The sequence below is a fragment of the Euprymna scolopes genome, chromosome 42 (genome assembly GCF_053919585.1).
Source record: "Euprymna scolopes isolate OS-2025 chromosome 42, ASM5391958v1, whole genome shotgun sequence".
Lineage (NCBI taxonomy): Eukaryota > Metazoa > Mollusca > Cephalopoda > Sepiida > Sepiolidae > Euprymna > Euprymna scolopes.
The window spans coordinates 32,225,903-32,247,567 of NC_136523.1; the positions used below are offsets into that span (position 1 = coordinate 32,225,903).

The 21,665-nt window shown below is 34.3% G+C and overlaps 1 protein-coding gene across 6 annotated transcripts in view; it reads right to left on the reverse strand.

The window, feature by feature from the left end:
- Nucleotides 1-21,665, reverse strand: part of LOC145266997 (tyrosine-protein kinase Fer-like) — a 306,724-nt gene that overhangs the window by 20,466 nt on the left and 264,593 nt on the right. For all 6 annotated transcript variants that reach the window (XM_080122897.1, XM_080122896.1, XM_080122895.1 and 3 more), the window contains 3 exons: nucleotides 7,210-7,404; nucleotides 6,231-6,407; nucleotides 2,165-2,378 (listed from right to left, as the gene is read on the reverse strand). In XM_080122897.1, coding sequence (XP_079979023.1) covers nucleotides 2,165-2,378; nucleotides 6,231-6,407; nucleotides 7,210-7,404 — 586 coding nt within the window. The remainder of the gene's footprint in view (nucleotides 1-2,164; nucleotides 2,379-6,230; nucleotides 6,408-7,209; nucleotides 7,405-21,665) is intronic.

Genomic DNA, 21,665 nt, shown 5'->3' on the forward strand with positions numbered 1-21,665 from the left:
GAAAGAAGCTTTGTTCATAGAATCTACGTTTTGATTTAGGCATAGATAAAGAGTGGGGAAAGTTTTTGACAGTGGATTCAGCTAGACGGGTGTTTTTTGTAAAAGATTGGGGCAAGGGGGGACCAGAGATTGGAGTTCAGACGAGCACCTGCCATTCATTACAATTGGGGACCAGAGTGTTAGTGATGAAAAGAGAGAAGCTTGGTTTAGATTAAAATTAACCAACCACCTTTTTCCCCATTGTACCACGTGCTCAAGGTCAGGAGCGAGAGAATCAGAAATATCTTGGCCATTGCTGGCTTTTAAAGTGTTGCTACAGATGGTAGTATCGTCTGCATGTCTGATCCAAGAATGTGATCTGGGAGACCATTAAATGAAGATCAGGAAGAAAGTTGGGCCCAGAAGAATGAAACCGTGAGGGATGTTAACGTTGATTTTTTTTTTTTTTTACATGGTGGTCACCACTTATCAAGGCCCAGAAGCCACTCGGGGATAAGGGTTATTGCATGTACAGTAATCAATGGAATAGTATCGTAGTAATCGTTAGTATTACAGATTTTATAAAGTGTCTTACTTAAGGGGGCGGTTTATCAGGAATTTGTTTATGTTGGACTTGAAGACATCCAGGTTGTAGTCAGGTGGGAAACAGGCAAACAGAAGAGAGTTCCACAGGCGCGCACTTCTAAGAAAGAAGCTTTGTTCATGGAATCTACATTTTGATTTAGGCACAGATAAAGAGTGGGGAAAATTATTGACAGTGGTTTCAGCTAGACAGGTGTTTATCATGAAAAATTGTCGAGGTGGACCAGAGATTGGAGCTCAGACGAGCACTTGCCATAGAAATAACGATAAAACAAAGACAGGCTCGCAACGTCTCTTCTGTAGAAGAGAGGTTGCAGGGAAGAGAAAAAGGCATCCCCACTAAAAGTCATAAAGTCTATTTTGTACTCTGTCAAGGCAGGATAGGCTGTTTTTAGCAGCTTCTGCCAGATGTGGCAGCAGTACTCCATCCTTGGACATACTTGGCTTTTATACAGATAGAGAATTGCATCAGTAGTGAGATATCTTCTGGAGCAGTAGAAAGATCCCACTATTTTCCCAGTGACCTTGACAACAGATTTGATGTATGTGTTCCATTTCAGATTAGGAGTAAAGGTCAATCCCAGAAACTTGTCAAAACATGGAGACTCCCCAAGACAAGAGCCATCCATTTCAATTGATGCCAGACGGGGATCAGAGCATTGATGATGTAAAGATGGGAGCTTGGTTTTAGATGCATTAAAAGATGCATATTATGACAACTATTATAAACTCATCAAAGATAAAGGATTTAATGGTTGAGGACATTTCCAAATATTCTGTAGCTGAAAATCTTCTGAAGTAGACCTTTATGCCATACTTTATCAAAATCCTTTGATATGTCAAGAGCAATTGCTCTAGAAATGAAGCTCCAGTGAAGATACTAACTAATCCTATGTGATATTACAGTTGGCACATTAACTGGAAACCATATTGTATGTCACTGAGCAGGTTATTTTTTGTTGAGTTGGTTGACTACTTTTCTATTTATCACAGATTCCAGCAACTTACTCATAATGCACAGGAAACTGATTGGTCTGTACTGAGAGGCAGATGACTGATCTCCAGAATTTTTACAATACAGACTGACAAAATTTTCCAAGGTGTTGGGAAGCATTTTTCCTTTAAGCAACATTTAAACAAGTACGGCACAATCACGTTGACATACCGGATTCTCGCCAGATCACTGAAGTTAAGCAACGTTGAGCCTGGCCAGTACCAGATGGGTGACCATTTGGGAAGGCTAGGCGTGTATGTACCTTCTGGGAAGGTTGGGCGTGGGGCCAGCACTCTCACCCTGTAAAAAGAACTCCTCGCTACAAAAACATCTACAAAAGTTGTAGATGGCCTATGCCCCTCCAGGGGGCTCAAGGGCTATGGATGGATGGAACGTTTAAACAACTTTGTATGAAAGCTAGTTTTGGTTGAAGTGTTTTGAGCATAACGATTGGAATGTTTTGCTGGGTTTTGAGAGAGATTTAAACATACGCATAGCAAGAGAGACAGAAACATCTAGTTGGGGAGAAGCGCAACCATGGTGAGATGCGTTTTGGTGAGAAAAAAAAATTGTTTTGCACTGACTGACCTGCTACAAATTCCATTACAATCATCACGGGTTTCCGTTGTGCAGCAATGCCAATAAATTTCACAATGTTTGGGTGGTCATACTGCTTCAATATCCGGCCTTCCTGGAGAAAAGTTTTGCGTTGCTCTTCAGTCAGGCTGTCTTTACATGTTTTTACGGCCACCGTCATGTTTTTCGGTTGATATTTCCCTTTGTACACTTCGCCAAAATTACCCTGAAAAAAAAAAAAAAATTTTTTAAATTACCAAAATTACCCTGAAAAGAAAAAGTTTTTTTTTAAATTACTATTAATTCTGCGATGAGAAAACAGAAAGAATACTAGGACTGACCTTCACTCATGATCTGAAACGGAACACATGCATCAAATCTGTTGCCAAGATTGCTGGAAAAAATGGTTGGATCATTCTATCGCTCCAGTAGGTATTTCACTGCCAACACAATCTTCTGTATGTATAAAATGGAATACTGTTGCAACATCTGGGCAGAAGCTATTCAACTTGCCCTATCTTGGTTATATAGAATTCAAAACTGGCTTCGAAACCTAAATAATGTCCCTTTTCCCTTTCCTGCAACTTCTTTTCCACAGAAGAGACATTGCGAGCCTGTCTCTGCTCTATCGTTATTTTCATGGCAAGTGTTCGTCTGAGCTCCAATCTATGCCCCCCCCCCTTGCTGGACTTTCATAAAAAACACTTAACTAGCTATAACCTGTTACCAAGAGTGATGTAAAAACGATATCTCACTTGGCTATATCATTTCATGAAGCAGCAACTTTATGGCAACCTACCTGCCATATCTACTACCCTCAGAGAGTGCCATCTATAACTGCCAGAGGAGCAAGCAAGTGCTAGTGAGAAATGTATTGCTGTGGACTCCACAACACAGATACACAAGCATAAGACGACCGAGATCCACGTACATCCAGTAAATTGCACATGACGCCAACTGTGATCCTTAAGATCTGAGGTAGCTGATGGAAGACAGGGAAATCTGAAGAGAGTCAGAGGCAAGAAGTTTGACCAGATCGATTGATAATCTATTTTATAGTTGTTTCTTTTCGCCGTCGCTGTTTCGTCTAGTGATAATAAGACTCCTTTTTTATGCAGTAATTAAAGAAAGACACAAGGAGACGTTTGTTGAGAGTCTTTCTAGGTTTTATTTAGAGAGATTTTCTTGGGAGAAAGAGAGAGTCATTTATTTCTTAAACTTATTTTTCCAACTTAATGAAATAAGTGATAAATTAATTTCAATAAATATTATCTATATACAAAATTAAGAATGTGTGTGTGTGTGAGGACACTTCTCAACCTACATACTCAACAAATTTTTAATCTACAGACTTGAAATTTGGTATATAGGGGATTCACATATGTGTGGATCCCATCGACTGAAGGTGCCGTGAAATTGTTGCAAAATCATACTTCATCTTTTCACCGAATTCTTAACATGTCTGATAGCCATCTTTCTTTAAAAGAACCCTGAGTTAGTCTTGAGCTATCTGGATTCGTCTTCTGGAATGAGGAGCATCACGGAGGTCAAAATTACTGTGTTTGAATCTGGTAAACCAATGTTGAACAGTTCTCTCAGCTATAGCGTTTTCTCCCTATACAGCACAAATATCCTTGGTCACTTCACTCGTTTTTTGACCTGAATTAAAGTCGAAAAGAAGGAGGTGATTTTTTATCTACTTGACAATCTATTTGACGGTTCTGAAAAACGAGAAAAATTATATGAGCAAAAATCGATGACGATTATCTTGTAGAAGAGAACACATGCTTTTCATATCTAAATTTGATCTCAATTCTCTTTTTACTAACTTACATCATTCAAACGTCTTTGTAATGAAATAATTGCATTCGTCATGGGGGAGGGTCGGTTTAGAAGATGGTAATAGAAGAGGTACGGATATTTAAGGTGTGCCAGTTCATTCTTTGTGTTTAGTGATTTAACAATCTTTGCAGTGTAAGTGTGACAGACCAACGAAAATGCTACTTTAAATTAAGCTTTCTTTGGTTCTCCTGTAGGAGACGTCTCCCTGAACTGCTTTCACTTTTTCTCGTTCACATGCCCCTATTCTGAATTCGTATCAGTGAACTGACATCAGCGGACTTTTTTTCTCCACCGAAACGGACATTAACAATGTTTTGTTTTTTTTAATGTTTCACATATGAGCAAAAATTGATGACCATTATCTTGTAGATTAGAATACGTGTTTTCTAATGATATTTAACACTTTGCTAAATATCAAAACATGTTTTAGAACAAAAAGTTTTTTATGAACGGCGGGAACTTATGCAAGAACCTGATAATTAAGAGAAATATGAAAATACTGAAAAAGTAGATACCAAAATAGCAAGAAGAGAACTAATTACCAGCTTCTCGGTGGTCGATTAATAATGAAGAACCAAAGATGATGCAACTAAACAAAAAAAAATACTAACATTTCAGGTTTGTTTTACTGTACACACAGATTCAAAAAAGTTGTCACAAAACAAATATAGAACAAATAAATGTTATCAAAGATAAGATAAGTTACTTTTCTACCCAACTGGATATGTTTTTAGTGTTTATATTTAATGTAACATGTTCATTCAGCTCGAAAAACATACAGTGTTTACCGACGTATTGGAAAATTCAAAATGGCGGCCAACTCTCTCTCAGAGACGGTAAGTTTGGGAAAATGAGTTATAAATAAAAAACCAGTCAAAATACTGTTAAAAACCCGCCGAATATATATCAGCCTATGTCACGGTAACATATATTGAGCGAGTTTCTAACAGTATTTTGTCTGTTTTTTTATTTATAACTCATTTTCCCAAACTTACCGCCTTAAAGAGAGGGTCGGCTGCTATTTAAAATTTTCCAATACATCGGTAAACACTGTATGTTTTTCGAGTTGAATAAACACCTTACATTAAATATAAACACTAAAAACATATCCAGTTCAGTAGAAAAGTAGCTTATCTTGCCTTTGATAACATTTATTTGTTATATATTTGTTTTTTGACAATTTTTTCGAATCTATGTGTACAGTAAAACAAACCCAACACTGCCAGTTACCAGTGGTCAAGTAATAACGGATTCGATAAATGAAAATAAGCGTTGAATTAAGATATTTGGAAGTACTAGGCATTGCTGCCATCTTGCTTAGACTGAAATACCCACGGGGATGTGGGTCATCAGTAAATTCAGTATTTCATAAAAATTCATTTTTTTCTGGGGATAATGGATGCAAGCAGAAACTGAATGTTGTATTAGAATGCGTGGCACTCAAGAAATTTACAAAAAGATTACAGCAAAGATATAGTATATTACTCTAATTTTTACGATAATGACAACGGTAACTCATATATATTATAGTAATATTTTTGTTGTACATGTAACTACGAAGCTAAAGAAAAAGTTAAAATCGGAAATTGTTACGATGTCAAATACTGACACATGATTTATTTAGAGTGTAGAGAACTATCACACTTTGTTTGAACACGTGTTTCTAGCTCAAAATCACTTTCCGCTTTTGCCATACTCTCCAATAGATAGAGAAAACCTTGAATAACAACATAGGTTTAACATTAACAAAAACCAACTAAGAATTGTCCTAGTGACATATGGCCGAGTTGTCCTAGACGTATCAAAGTTTACAGTTACCCAAAGGTGCTGAGTTCAATCCTGAATGAAGGCAGTGAAAAAAGTAACATTCAAAACAGAGAATCAGCAACTACGTCCCAGAGCCTAGCTGGAGTCCGAACACGGTACCCCCATAATAATAATAAAGGGTTGGGTTCAAGACTCCTAACAAGCGGTTCCCCAGTTCGATACAAAACACCTGATGAAGCCGAACGCCTGATGAACGGCCGAAACATTGTGACTATAACAACCAAGATGAGGAAGTCAGTCCGCCAATCTCAATCAATGAAAACACCTCATCTCAAAAATACAGACAATTACTCTCCAAATGTCTATAGTCCACATAGTAGAGCTCAATAATTATAAATGCGGAAATGATTACATGTAGAATATTATTGAAGACTAAAAACGATGAAAAAAAATTTTTTTGAATACTAACATTGCCAATCTTCATCTCGAGTAAAATGTCATCGTTCTTTAATTCCCATGGTTCACGCAGGATGGGATTCTTCAGGATAGCTTGCGACTTATTGGTGACAGGTTGACCCTTCATAATCTGGTGTGAGAGAAGATGCTGGATGGTCGGAAATACAGGGCCTTCAAGACGCCATCCACCCTAAAATCAAACAAAAAAATTTAAAAATAAATAATGAGATGTAGTTTACTTGAAGCATTGTGTGTAATGTATATTTAGAAAAATATTAGAAGGTTATTTTTGTATTATGGGACTGCCAGTCATTACCAAGTCACCGAAGTGATTATTATTGTTGTCGTATAGAGATGTAGATGTTATGAAATAAGAAACATTCAGAGAAAATGTTTCGATTAAAAAAACAGAATGTTGGAAAGTAAAACAATTAGTTTGAGTCATAATTTAATATCATCTATATATAAATCGCACCTGTGTTTAAATGTATGTATGTATGTTTGTCTGCCTAAAACTTTACTCAGTGGCATCAGACCAGGGTCAAACGTAAATAAATTCCTGATGAACCGCCCCTTTAAGTAGACACTTTATGAAATCCCAACACTAACGTACAACGTACTGTACATGCAATAACCCTTATCCTTGAGTGGCTTCCGGGCCTTGATAAGTGGTGACCTCCTTGTAAAAAAAAAAACTGATACCATCTGAAACGGTGATGTCTTGGTCGAATAATATGTGAAAATTAGAAAAAACAGTCAATTATTTCCTAAGGTTTGCGATGGGGGCGGGTAGCAAAAAACCGTTCCGTCATGACAATTTAGCCAAACAATCATTATCGAGTTAATTTGACCAATGAGAAGTGTGCACGCCTAAATTAAAGTATGAACAGTTGGCATGTTGTGCGAGCCGGTTGGGAGAGATATGTTGGGGAAGACAATGGAAGTGGTCTACAATTTGCAGAAGACAATAAAAGAATGAAACGCATACGTACCTCTTCTGTTTGAATGATAAAATGTTTATGGCCGTTCCAATACACAGAGAGGACGTAAACAACTTCATTCGTTTTCTTGTTTTTACTCTCACGTACAAGATAATCACCGTCATTGACAAGAAGTCGCTGAACTTCTTCCCGTGGAAGCACACCATGGAACCATTCTTCATCCTCGAGTCTTTGACACGACGCCGACTGAAACAGTCGCCAAAAACAGAAAAAAAAAAAAAAAAAAAAAATAGATTTTAATTTTTGAAAATGTTATTAAAATTATAAACATTTTGGTGCTTATGCAGAGAAGTTACCGTGCTATTTTTTTTTTTTTTTTTTTTTTTTAAGTTAAATTAAAGTTTTACAGTATTTTTGTTTATTAAATTGTTAGGTGAAATTACTGAATAGTTATAAAAAAAAAAAAAAAAAACACCCTCCCTATTTTAAGAATGGGTTTCTATATAATAACATTATTTCAGCGTGGTAACATCTTTGCAAAGTACCAACATTATTTTTTTTTTTTCAGTTTTTATTTGCGTTCATATCAAGTTTCATATCATGCTCTCTTCCATTCGGACAGTCACACTGAACAAAAAACAAACTTGCTTTCTAGGACACATCCGCAACTTAGAAACGTTTTTATCGACCAAAAAAAGAAATCACTATATTTGACAACTCCACCTACATTAATGGGGAGACAATATGAACTATGAGTTGCGGTGCAGGATAAGGCGTATCCTCATAAGCATTTAATCAACTCTGCAAGATTTGAAGAAACAAAAAATTTACGTTCAAAGATTTTATAACTGCAACGTCTCGTTCACATTGCTATATGGGAGTGAAACGTGACATCTTAAAATCAGCCAAGATAGGAAATTAGATTAGTCACATTAACCAACAGATAGCATCATCAGTAATCTTTAAACGACATCTACGCTAGCTCAAACATAGCCTAAGATTGTCCCCAGAGAGAATTGCCAACTAAGTGTTCTAACGGACTCCTGATGGGAAAGAGGGTTGCTGTGGATCTGACTTCAAATCAAAAACGGTGGTATCCCTCAACTGCCTTATGCGTTGCAAGATGCATGAGTTCCTAAGTCAGAATTACCATAAAGTGGAAGCAAATAGACAAGAGATTTGATTGCAACGGAATGAAACTGGAAGATCACAGTGTATCTGACTTCAGATCAAAAACAATGGTATTCTTGGACTGCCTCATGCGTTGCAAGATGCAGTTGTTTCTAAGTCAGAATTAAATGTTTTCCGTTAACAATTTATTGTTTCTGTGTCACTTTCTATTTCCTTGTTTTTATCTCCAGGGAGATGGCAATATTCGGTACTATGAATTGGTTGGAGAAGCTCCCTACTGCCATTATCTCAACTAATATCAATCCTCTTCTCTTCAAGGAAGCCTCGGTGAGTATCAACATCTTCCATTTTGCTTTACCGTCGTTGGTTTATAAAATATAGGTTAGTTTTTTGTTTTGTTTTTTACTAAATTCATACGTTTTGGTCGAACTTTGAACTTCTTCAGGCGAATCTTTTTGAACTCTGGAATCTTTCTGTTCATTCTTCAGTGCAAACGACACTCAAAATTTGAATTACTCAAGACTTCTATCTAGGAAAGATCCGCAAACAATAAAAACATAGGAATGCTTCTCATACAGTTGATCGTGTCATCTACCATGGAAGATCCACAAACCAAAAAAAAAAAGTAGGAGTCATTACTTTTGGAATATCTTATATAGAAAGATTCTTGAGTTAGATAAAATACACTTGAAGGAGATCGGAGGTTTTATCGATCAAGATGTGAAAATGACACTAGCTCGAATAACCTAAATAATCCAAACTAGCAGAACCTGTGGAAATTCCACGGTAGTTTAAAAATTTTTAAACACATAATAAAATGAATAAAAAATAAAATAAATAACGACGAATTTAAAACAAATTTTTTAGCAAATTATTTTTTTTAGCCTTTTATAGCTATAAAGAATTGATTTAAAAAAAAAAAAAATTTTTTAATGAAAAATCAATGCACAACACATTGTTTTTTTTTGGGTTTTTTCTGAATAATTTTTTTTTTATATAAATTATAAAGGAACGGATGTCAATTCACTTGCAAATTTTTTTTTAATTTTAAAAAGCAACTACAATAAAAAAAAAAAAACTTACAGCCTTCTTTCAGCATGACTGTGTTTAAACTATAAAATAGAATACACAATTTGAAACCATAAACAGACAGCCTGTTTCTTTTTTTTTTTAATTTCTTGAAAGGAAATTATTTTAATGATTTTTAACTGATAAAGAGTGACTATAAAGGGAGGTAATTCGTTTTTCATTAATTAATGTTTGCGATGATGTTTTTTGTGACACTGAACGTAAGAACAAGTAAATTGATATTTAGATTATCAATTCTCATCAAAAAAAAATTCAGAAATATATGAAATTGGTACAAAGAATTTTGTTTAAAATATTTAATTTGTTTTTATTATTTCCTGCATTTTTCCCTTGATTCCACTTAAGCATTCAGAGACAACCATAACAAACTATATTGCTAAATATTAGTGCAAGATGATTAATCAGAATTGGGAAGTAGAAAAATCATGTTATCAGAAAAATTTTAGATTTTCTGATGCCCAAAACAATTTTTTAAATTGACTTCCAGAAATAAAGAAATTAAAAAAATAAAAAATAAAACTGACAAAGCAAAGCCCTGCCAAACAGTTATACAAGTCTTTTATTCCCCTACCCCCTGAAGAAGAGATACTATTCTCAAAAAATTAGGGACATCAACACATACCATCTTGTACGACACATTATGTTGGTAAATAAACATAATATAATTGAAAATTATTGAAAATTCCTTCTAATATTGTCATTAACCTTTTATATGCTAACTTGTGTCCACGGTGTTTCCTACAAACTGCATTGAAATAGCCTTCAACGATAACTACTTTTACAATTTTTAAATGTTTTTTGTGTGTGTTTGATGTTTGTTATTTATTGTTAGCAGTAATGATGAAATTTATAGATCAACCGTCACAAACGAAAATGTATGCGCATATTACATAAGTTTCCATGGTGATCCAAACAAAAAAGAAAACTTTATAACTAAACATTTAAAAGTTTTAAAAGAATTGAAATCAGTAATTGTATTGGAATCGGAGAAAATATTGGAATCGTCCTATCACTAATCTATCTTTTATTATAAAAAAGTGTTATGGTATAAATGTTGAAAGAAATAATAATATGGTATAAATATTGAAAGAAATAATAAGACTCAATATGTATGTATGGTATAAATGTTGAAAGAAATAATAAGACTCAAGCATTAATACTTACTGAATACATTCTGATACAAAAACTATCTAAAAACACTGCCAGGCACATAAAGTAACCTTTGTGTGAAATTACAAAAATTTGGCCCAGCTGAATTTAAGTCCATAGAAAACAAACTCACTCACATACACACATAAAGTTACTTTTTGTTGGGGTGACACCCCTACAGATCTGATGGTGGACTATTCCTGGCATCATTTCCGGTAAGCAGGTTCTGCTTTCCAATCAATCTGGACTCAAGATTCAGAGGAAGAGAGTCACAAGATTACTTATTCTTTAGTTGAATGGCAACTGGCAGTGTTTTTAGATAGGTTTCATAACAGAATATCTTCAGTAAGTATTGATAATTGATAACGAAAATAATCCGATGAAAGAAGAGGCAGGTGATTTTCACTCAAGTGAACACCTTATACAGCCTAACATCATAAGAACATTTGAGAAGTTTTATTATCACACAAGCTGAAAAGCCCAACATAAAATCAACAGTAGGCTCTTTGATATGACAGGGACGTGTAATCTGACCCTCCCTTCAACATATACTGGAATCGTCCCATCACTAATACTAAAAAAAAAAAAAAAATTATTATTACATTTTCACCCCAAACAAGGCACAGTGCCACTTTGATGTAGGGGGTTACTACCTGGGACATAATTGAAGATATCCTATGTAGGGAGTTGAGCAGCAAGATGCCTGTTTACATTACACTTGAACTTCTGCATGTCAGTACAATCAGGGAAGTAGGAACTCAGAAGGAAATTCCAAAGTCTAGCAATTCCAGGGAAGAACTGTTAGAGTAGAAGGCTTCCTGGCATCTGGGGATCTCTACTGTGTAGGGGTGGAATTTTGCTGCTTGTCAGGTTTGACGGGAGTATTTATGTCGAGGGAGTACAATGGTTTGTAATTTTTCGAAGCATCTACCTTAAGATACTTGTAAAACAAGCAGAGGGATGCAACATTTTGTCGATGGAACACAGGTTGAAACCTAGCTGACAGTTCAGGACCAATTGAGTTGGCGACTCTCTTTTGAACCCTGTCCAGGAGGGAGAGACTAGCAGATGCACCATTCCAAATGTGACAACAATACTCTATACCTGGGCAAATGGTGGCCTTGTACAGGATACTTTCAGGTGTAAGTAACTTTCTAGCACAGTATATATATATATATATATATATATATATATATATCCAGGCTTGAGATGTTCAAAAGTATTAACTAATGATTACAACAAGGTAGTTAGATAGTGCTCGATAACAAGAGCAAAATATGTTTTTTTATTTATAAGATGGTAAACAGTTACATTTGGTCGCTACAAACAGCCATCTGTTTCAGTCAATGAGATTTCATCAGGCGACCCTGAACCATCTGACGCTAAAGAAAAAGACAAAAAGCGTCAGATAGTTCAGGGTCGCTTGATGAACTCTCATTGACAGAAACAAATGGCTGTTTGTAGCGACCAAATGTAACTGTTTACTTTCGAATAAAATATATATATGTTTGTATTTATGGAGAGATGGTTTGTATGTGTGTATATATGTAGACTAGTTTATATTTATGCGTGTTTGTGTGTGTGTATACGTGTACATGTACAAACAATTTAGTTTTAGATGAAATAAGAGTTTTTGTTGAGTTGTTGTAGCTGGAAATTGTTGCTCTACCAGTTGGCATAGGTTTAGCCTTGGCCAACAGGTTCAGCTACAATTTATGCAAAGTTTTTTTTTTTTTTTTTTTGCGACTGATTAAAATTAGGCTAAAATTTGAGTTGGAAAGTTGCATAAGAATATACAGTGAACGAAGAACATATGGTTTTTGGATTTCATGGTTTGTTTGAACTGCGGCTTTGTTTGATTCTGAAAATAATCTATTATATAACAGGAACTATGTGTTTGTTCCCTATGGATTCCTAAACGACTGGGCCGATTTGTTTTGTAATTTCACACAGATGTACTTCATGTGCCTGACAGTGTTCTTAGATAGGTTTTGTATCAGAACGTCTTTGATAAGTATCGGTAATCAAAAATATCTCATGAAAGAAGGAACAAGCGATTTTGACTAAAGTTAACACCTAACATCACAAGTGCATTTGATGAGTTTTCTTACCGCACAAGCAGAAAGACCTGACATATGAAGTAAACAGGAGGCTCTTTGATCTGATGAGCGTACATTCGAAAGGAATGTTTCTGTTTAGTGCACAAGTAAACCATGATAGTTGACTTTTACATTTAAATTATAATTCAAACTCTTAATATATATATATATATATATATATATATATATATATATATATATATTGCTGTTTATTATTGAGCCTCATAAAATTCATTGGCTTTTATCTTTGAATATTTTTAACCTAGAATAATTATATATATATATATATATATATATATATATAAACGTTTATATTTAACTAAGTTTAATGTATAAATGTATATTTGCACATACATACGAGCACTTCAAGTCAATTTACGCCTGCCAAGTTCTAATTTTTTTCAGTTTTGACCCCTTATCTTTATCGGCTAAAGACCAAATCAAATTTGTTCCACATGCCCAAATCCCCTAGATATCAATTTTCAAGTTTGTAGACCAAGAATTAAGAGAGGAGTTTGATAGACACTATTACACAGAGAGGTAAGATCGCTTATTATGGATACATATAAATACAGCAGCCTTATAAATAAATAATACTTTCTCACAGGTAAGGAATACATTTTAATAACATGAATTAATCTGGAGCAAAAAGTTAGATCCAATACCTGGAACATTTTTGTTTTTGTGTTTAAAGGAGGTGGTGTTTGATCAACACTAATAAACTGTTTTTTTGTTTTTTTTGTTTTTTGTTTTTTTTTTCAATCTCTGAAACAGTTTCATGGTAAACAACTGATGATCTTTGATCCTGAGGGGAAACGTATGTTTAAAATAAAGTGTGCTAACGGAGAGGGGGGGGATACAAAAAAAAAAAGACAGGGAAACACTATATATCTAAAATAAATGTATAATGATAGAATCTTCTAGAGACGAATCTCTTAGGTTTGAATGTGATTAGTAGGGCTATGACAACAGCATATTCTTATAATTGTTTTGACTCTCTAGTATATATCCGACACAGTTAATCAACCGAGAACCACATCACTCTATATAAAAGCAGATAAGATATCAACGGATACACACTCGAGAGTCAAAACAAGGAAAAGAATATGCTGTTGTCATAGCCCTAGTGATTAGCCTCTAGAACATAGGTTTTTAATGGAGGTGAAATTCACCCCTAGGTGTGAATTTTAGGTTCTTAAGGGTTGAATTTTCAACCCATTTATAGTTTTAACTTTTTCTAGTTTTTATGTACAGAATTCAAAGTCCCTCTTGAGTATACAAAATAAAAATAAAATACGATCATTCAAATATTGAATATGGATTCACACCCCATCGTCATAAATGGAGAAAAAAAATGTTCCAGTGTTTTATTTGTTGTAAAGTTTTAACAAATGATTCTATGAAACGAACAAAGATGAAGAAACATTTACAAGAACAAATTTTTTTTTGAACACCATGGCAATGCTCTTAAAAAGAAATGATGTTTTAGTGATATTTGCATATTATTTACAGTGCACCTTTGGAGACAGGCAATCTTGGAAAGAACGGTAAATGGGGAAGAGGGGAATGACATTTTTACAGATGGTGAAAGAGGTGCATCGGCCAAGCAAGGTTGAGAACCCCTGCTCTAGGAGATACTAGCATTGTAGATTTATTATACGTCGGTGTATTTTAGAGATATAGCGTTTCCCTTTTTTTGTTTGTTTTTGTTTTTTCTCCCTGTTAACACACTTTATTTTAAACAAATATATTTTACCTCTTGGTCTCATCTTGTTATTTTACAAATAAAATAAATCCCTCGATTCAACTGTAGAAGAGTGAGGGCTAAACCGGTCAGCTGGCCTACTATTTTTCTTTTTCATCATGAATATCAAAACACGTCTTTTCCTCGGAATTGCAATATATATATATATATATACTAGCAAAAGTACCTGTCGTTGACTGGGTTCGAAAACAGCCTACAGAAAATGGACTCTGATTCATGAAAGTATAATAGGTTATGAAAAGGAAGGGTTGTAAAGAGACTGCTTCGAATTTGGGGGTATCAAAACCAAAGCAAAATATGATGAAAGTAAAAATAAAATAGATAAACCCCATAATTTATTATACCATACCTGTTCACACTGAAACACTTATCACAATATTCTGTGGATCTATATTAAAAAAACCTTGTTAAACTTTGTGACATATTTTCATTCTATGGAGGTCAGGCACGAACGAACACCCCATAATTTTATTATACCATATTTCTTCAAACTGAAACATAATTATCAAAGTATACTTACGCAGATAGATATGAAAAGTCTTTATTAAAGTTTGTGCCTATTTTCATTCTATGGAGGCCACGCACGAACGCAGACCCCACAATTTTATTATACCATCTCTATTTAAGTTAAAACATACTTATCAAAGTATGATTATGTACATCTATATCAAAAACACTTGTAAACGTTTTTTTTTTTTAATTTTTAAATTTTTTATTTCCATACTTTGTGGACCAGGCGTGAACGCAGACCCCACAATTTTAATGAACCACTGTTCTGCCAGATCAAACATACCCATTCCTGTGTTTCGATACACTTTATATCATTATATGTAATCAGTTTTTTTTTAAATAGTCAACCATATAGGAGCCTATTCGTGACCACACACACACAGACATTCAGCTTTATATTATACACACATACATACATACATACCCACACATACCCACAAAGTAACCCCACCCTGAAAAAAGGGGAGGTGATCAACATACTAAGTAATATAATTTTTTAAATCGGAATTGAAAAAATATGAAGAACTGGATTCAGAAAAAATATAAAGATAATTTATGGAATATCTTATGAATTCGTTAAAAAGAAAACGGGCACATCTAATTAAGACTTGCGGACAGGTGATTATCATTTCTTTCTTTTTTTTTTTATTTTTTTTTTTTTGACGAGCGAGTGAGAGGTGGTGGTGGTGGTGGTAGGGGGGGGGAGAGGTTACATCTCCAAGAACGACCAATACAAAAGAGCAAAAAGTAAGAAGGACAGTGAAGTTATTCAGAAAATACCGGCCATTGTGAGCAACGACATTCATTATGTACCCCCCCCCTCAACCAAACGTACTTTCATTTTATTCTACAGCCTCCCCTCCTCCTCCACCACCTCATACAACACACTTTCATTTTGTTTCACATGCGTAATTACCTACATCCACCACGACCAGCAAACTAAAGTTTAGGTTTTATTCTCATGGTTGCCTGTTGCAATCCATAGTAATAAAATGAGACATGTGCGCGTCTGTCATAATCTACAATGTATATATATATATATATATATATATATATATATATATATATATATATATATATATATATATACACACACACACACTTTTCGCTTGTTTTAATTTTCTGATCACTTTGTTTTTCCTGGGGATGGGGCATTCTACTGGATGCCAAACATTCTCCCATTAGTTCTGTTACTCCAACCGAGAGATCTTTTTAAGATTCTAACCATCCCTTTAAGTGCTATTGCTTGTATTTCTCTTGCACTTGGTTCACCGGGTATATTCGCCAGATAATTTTTTTTAATTCTTTTTCATTAGCCCGGTTGCTCCTATAATGACTGGTATGATTGATATCTTTTTAAGATTCCAGTTTCTTTTCATGTCGTACATAAGTTGTTGGTATTTTGTTATTTTATCCCTCTCTGCTCTGTTAAGGCCAGCATTGTGTATAAGTCGATATGTATTTTAAGACCAAAAATTGTATCATTTTAGGTATTACCTGTGTATGAGTCGACGGTAGATTCTTGACAAGTTAAATGGTTCATCTCATGGTTCTTTCTTGCACAGATAATTTCCTTTTTGCTGTTTTTTTTTTAAGACATATAAATTGTTTCTCAGAATCCGCGAGCGATAATACGTGCATTTACACAAGTGAGGTCTATTCGATTTTCATACGTAGAAACAAACCCGCTGCACACTTAAATGCAACGAACGCAAACGTTGCTAATCAGACATTCCGATCAATGACATGCTGTCGCTTCCAAGCGCAGTTACAGTTTTTATACCTAATTTATGTCACGTACCATAATAACATAAACTCCTACATTGCATGAGCCGTAATATACCGTAATAATGTGAATGCATGTGTTAAGTGCCATTAAATGATTTTTTGTTTGTTTTTTTTTAAATTACATTTACACCCCAAACAAGGCACATCGCCACTTTGGTGTAGGGAGCTACTATCAGGGGCAGCAACTACTGGGGCACTATGTTGGGATTTGGGAAGCAAGATGTCGGTTCACGTTGCACTTGAACTTCTGCGTGTCAGTACAGTTGGGGAAGCAGGAACTTGGAATGGAATTCCAGAGTCTAGCGGTTCTGGGGAAGAAACTACTGGAGTAGAAATATCTTTTACATCTAGGGATCTCTACTGTGTGGGGGTGAGATTTAGCTGCCTGTCAGGTTTGTTGAGGGTGTCTACGTCGTGGGGGCACAAGTGTCTGCAGTTCGTCAGAGCATTCACCATTAAAATACTTGTAGAACAAGCAGAGGGATGCAACGTTTCGTCAATGGGACAGAGGCTGAAGCTTAGATGCCAGTTCAAGGCCTATCAGATTGGCGACTCTTTTTTGAACCTTGTCTAGGAGCGAGAGACTAGTAGCAGATGCACCGGCCCAAATGTGACAACAATACTCCATACATGGGCGAATGGTGGCCTTATAGAGGTACAGGATACTTTCAGATGTCAGCAGTTTTCTAGCATGGTAGAGAGAGCCTACCTTTTCCGCAGCGGCCCTGGCAATGTTTTCAATATAATTGTTCCAACTTATGTTTTCTGTGAACGTTAGGCCAAGCAGTTTGAAAGATGTACTCTCAGACAGGGAGTCACTGGCCATTGCTATTGGTGGCAGAGAAGGTTTCTTGTAATCATTGAAGGAAACCAGTTTAGATTATATTAAATGGTGGTTATTAAATTGTTAAAACTTGTTAAACTTAGGGTAGAACGACATATCGTAAACACTACATTTCTTAACCTAGTAAAAAACTATCATATCATTACCAAACACATATCGAACTTAGACCTATAGCCACGTCTAGAGAGTGAACATTGTGAGAGCTATTCCACTTATTATTAAGCCTCCCACTGAAAAACAGTACATGTGCTTACATGCTGGCAAACACACTGCAGTGGTGTTCAAAAGGAGTGCGATTAATTATAAGGATTACCGGTATATACCGAGTGCACAAACAAAATTGCATTTTCTATGTTATGATCGAGCGCCAAGTCGCTCTTTAATAACATTTTCAAAAACATTACCCATGTATAAGTCGGCCCCCAAAAAATAATCGTCTCCCAGAAATTTGACTTATACACAAATATATACGGTAAATCTTTAAATATAAAGATTTAAAAATTTAAAGATGACGTAAAAATAATTGCAACTTTTCTTCCAACTTTCGGATTTTGTAATCATGCCCATATTCCTTTATTTTCTTTTAAAGTTTTTCTTCTGGTAAGTTAAGGGAAGAATATGTTCAAAAATTAACATAATAATTACAAGAATGATTTTGCGCTACAAAACAGGTGCTGTCAAGAATTGTGCATGTCAGGGTACTTAAAGAAATAAACGGTAAGATGGTTAACATCTTGAAATTTGGAATATAGACATTTTGTCATTTATTTGTATATGTTCTGTAGTTACATAGTTCTTCATAAATTAAAGGATTGGTATAAATAAAAAGTGAAATATAATTGGATAAGCAGAAATCAAAGATGGCATAAATATCATAAAACACAATTGCAATTACTTTTCAAATTTTTTACTCTTCAAATTTCTCTTCAAATTTTTCTTCAAATTATTTACTCTTCATATTTTTCTTCAAATTTTTTACTCTTCAAATTTTTCTTCAAATTTTTTACTCTTCAAATTTTTTACTCTTCAAATTTTTTACTCTTCAAATTTTTTACTCTTCAAATTTTTTACTCTTCAAATTTTTCTTCAAATTTTTTTTCAGCGTTATGCAATCATGCCCGAATTCTTTTCATTTTCTTTTAAAGTTAATGAGTTCTTATTCTTCTGATGAGTTAGGGTGGAAAAAATTTAAAAATTAAACTATATTTATATGAATGCTTCTGCACTACGAAACAGGTGCTGTCAATAATTGAACATTTTAACATGCTGAAAAAATTAAACGGTAAGATGGACAACATATTGGAATTTGGAATATAGATTTTTGTAATTTTAAGAACAAATAGTTAATAAAACATGTTAAAAAACACTTTGAAAAAGAGTTAAAAACATATTTAATTTTAAAAAGGAAACACTAAGTGGATTTATATATAACTGAAATTTTGAAATGCTTCCAGATTATAGATTGTATAATACTGTAAACTTAAAGTTCATATAAATACTAGTATCAATATTTATAAGACAATTTTAACCAGATAAAAAAGCTCAATATACAATACAATACAGCAATAGTATGAACGAAAATTTGGAATTAAATTCTATAAATTAAATGAGTTTAATTATATCCTATTATAATTTTAATATATTTCCATATATTAATTTAAAATTTATTGTACGAGAAATTTTTCTCTAAATATTATCGAAAAAGTTTTGCAAATAAATCCTTCTTACATTTGCAGAAATATTATTTACAATGGATTTTACCATATCGTGTTTTATGGATTATTTCATATGCAAACATCTGAACCTTAAAAATCTATCCATTTTGATTATACCTTTCTTCATGGCTTTGGATTTTACGATTGTGCCTCCATTTTTCTTCAGCAAATCTAACCACACCATGGAATATCCTTTTTTTAAATCTTGGCTTCTTTTAGGCTTTTCATGCAAACTTATTAGTTTTTCAATCTATGTGCTAAATAGCAAAACTTATGACTGCCTATAAACATTATTTTGCTAAAAACATTTCCTCTGATGAGATGAGCTATTTGTTGAAAATTCATGGATTAAGCAAAAAACTTAAATTTCTTTTTTTATTCTTTTGTTATAAATTTTTTTTATTCACAGATCTTAATTTTCATTTATACAATATATATATATATATATATATATATATATATATATATATATATATATATATATATATATATATATAATAACAGGGCCAGTGAAAATTCCACAAAGTGAGAAATATATTTAATCAACAAATATGTTTTGATCAAGCTAATGTTTTTTTTTGTTTTTTTTGATAGCCCAAAAAATTAGTTTTTGACAGAGAAACCAATAATACACAGCAAATATGCATTCATTAACATTTCTATGAAAATAGTGCCCATTGTATTTTAGATGTAGAACTGGCCCAAATGCAATAAATTAATAAGTACTAATACTCAAAAGGTAATATTGTGCTACCTAGTTCAATACAAATAATAAAATTACATTGCAAGAGACAATCGCCAGATTGGCCTTTTTAAGGCTAAACTTCACAAATTTGGTCTTTTTTTTTCGAGGGGGGGTATAAGAAAAGTTATGCTTTTAAATCACTGAAACAGTTTTTATGGTAAACAACTGATGATCCCTATGAAAACATTAAGACTAGCATAAATTCTTGACAGAAAACTGATACAAGAAACTAACAAGATAAAGAATTTTCCAACAAACTGCAAGAAACCTTGGGATTCCACTCTCCATCATAAATTAAGTACTTGCCAAATTCATCAGCAAGGGAAAGTAATCAATATTAGGTCGATCAGGACCCCCCCCCTCCTTCAACAACGGTCTTCATTATTATTTACATCTTTCATATTTCTGCACTTTTGCCAAATTCAATTGACTTATAATAATTTATATATAACACAATTTTGTTATCAACGCATATTTCGGCGAGTTTACGTATGCAACGTTGACTGGGAACCAACATGTTGTGGCCTCAGTCGCAAAGCAAACAAAGAACTTCAACTTGCTTCTTTTATTTTTTGTACAACAACATTTATTTCCTCATTCTCTTGTTATCGCTGTGACGTTCCTCACGTGATCGTCTTTTCAAAAAAACGATCAAAGACCTTGAATGTTATTTCTGTCTTTAATGTGATCTCCTTTTTAAAAGCCTATTTTTCCCCTCCAGGTGACATCATTTTGCATGCATTTGTGTCCGCACAGTGTTACGCTTATAAATTGGGACAATTTATAAAAAAAATAGTCTACAAACATGAAAATTCCCAGAAATAAACAAAAAGAATGATGACAATTGTGCCAAACATTTGACCAAATCTCGGAAATAAAGTTTACTTCCCGTCCATCCACACCGACCCTCCCACTCGCTTGACCGCTTTAATTACAGATATGAATGCCTTACACTAGAGACAGAGATTTCTGAAAATTTATTTTCACAGACTTTTATTATTTGAGTCCGCCAAGATTTTGGAAACTTTCCCAGAAATTTGAAAAACAGGAATTTCACAACGCTATTATGAAGAAAACAAAAATATGTTAATATTCAAATCACGCTTTATTTCCTTTTGACGGATTGATTGTTGCTATTTCTTCTGATGAGTTAAGGACATAATAGATTCACTGATTGATATAATAATTAAGTGATTGATTTTGCGCTATGAAACAGATAAGGTCAAGAATTGTAAATAGCAACTGAATTAAAGGAATATATATGTATATATTTCTACAGAAATGCCCGCATCCCCTCATATCATCGTTGCCTGCATCCCCTCGTATCATCGTTGACCGCATCCCCTCGTATCATCGTTGACCGCATCCCCTCGTATCATCGTTGCCCATATCTCCTCGTATCATCGTTGCCCGCATCCCCTCGTATCATCGTTGCCCGCATTCCCTCATACCATCGTTGCCTGCATCCCCTCGTATCATCGTTGCCTGCATCCCCTCGTATCATCGTTGCCCATATCTCCTCGTATCATCGTTGCCCATATCTCCTCGTATCATCATTGCCCGCATCCCCTCATATCATCGTTGCCCATATCTCCTCGTATCATCATTGCCCGCATCCCCTCGTATCATCGTTGCCCGCATCCCCTCGTATCATCGTTGCCCGCATCCCCTC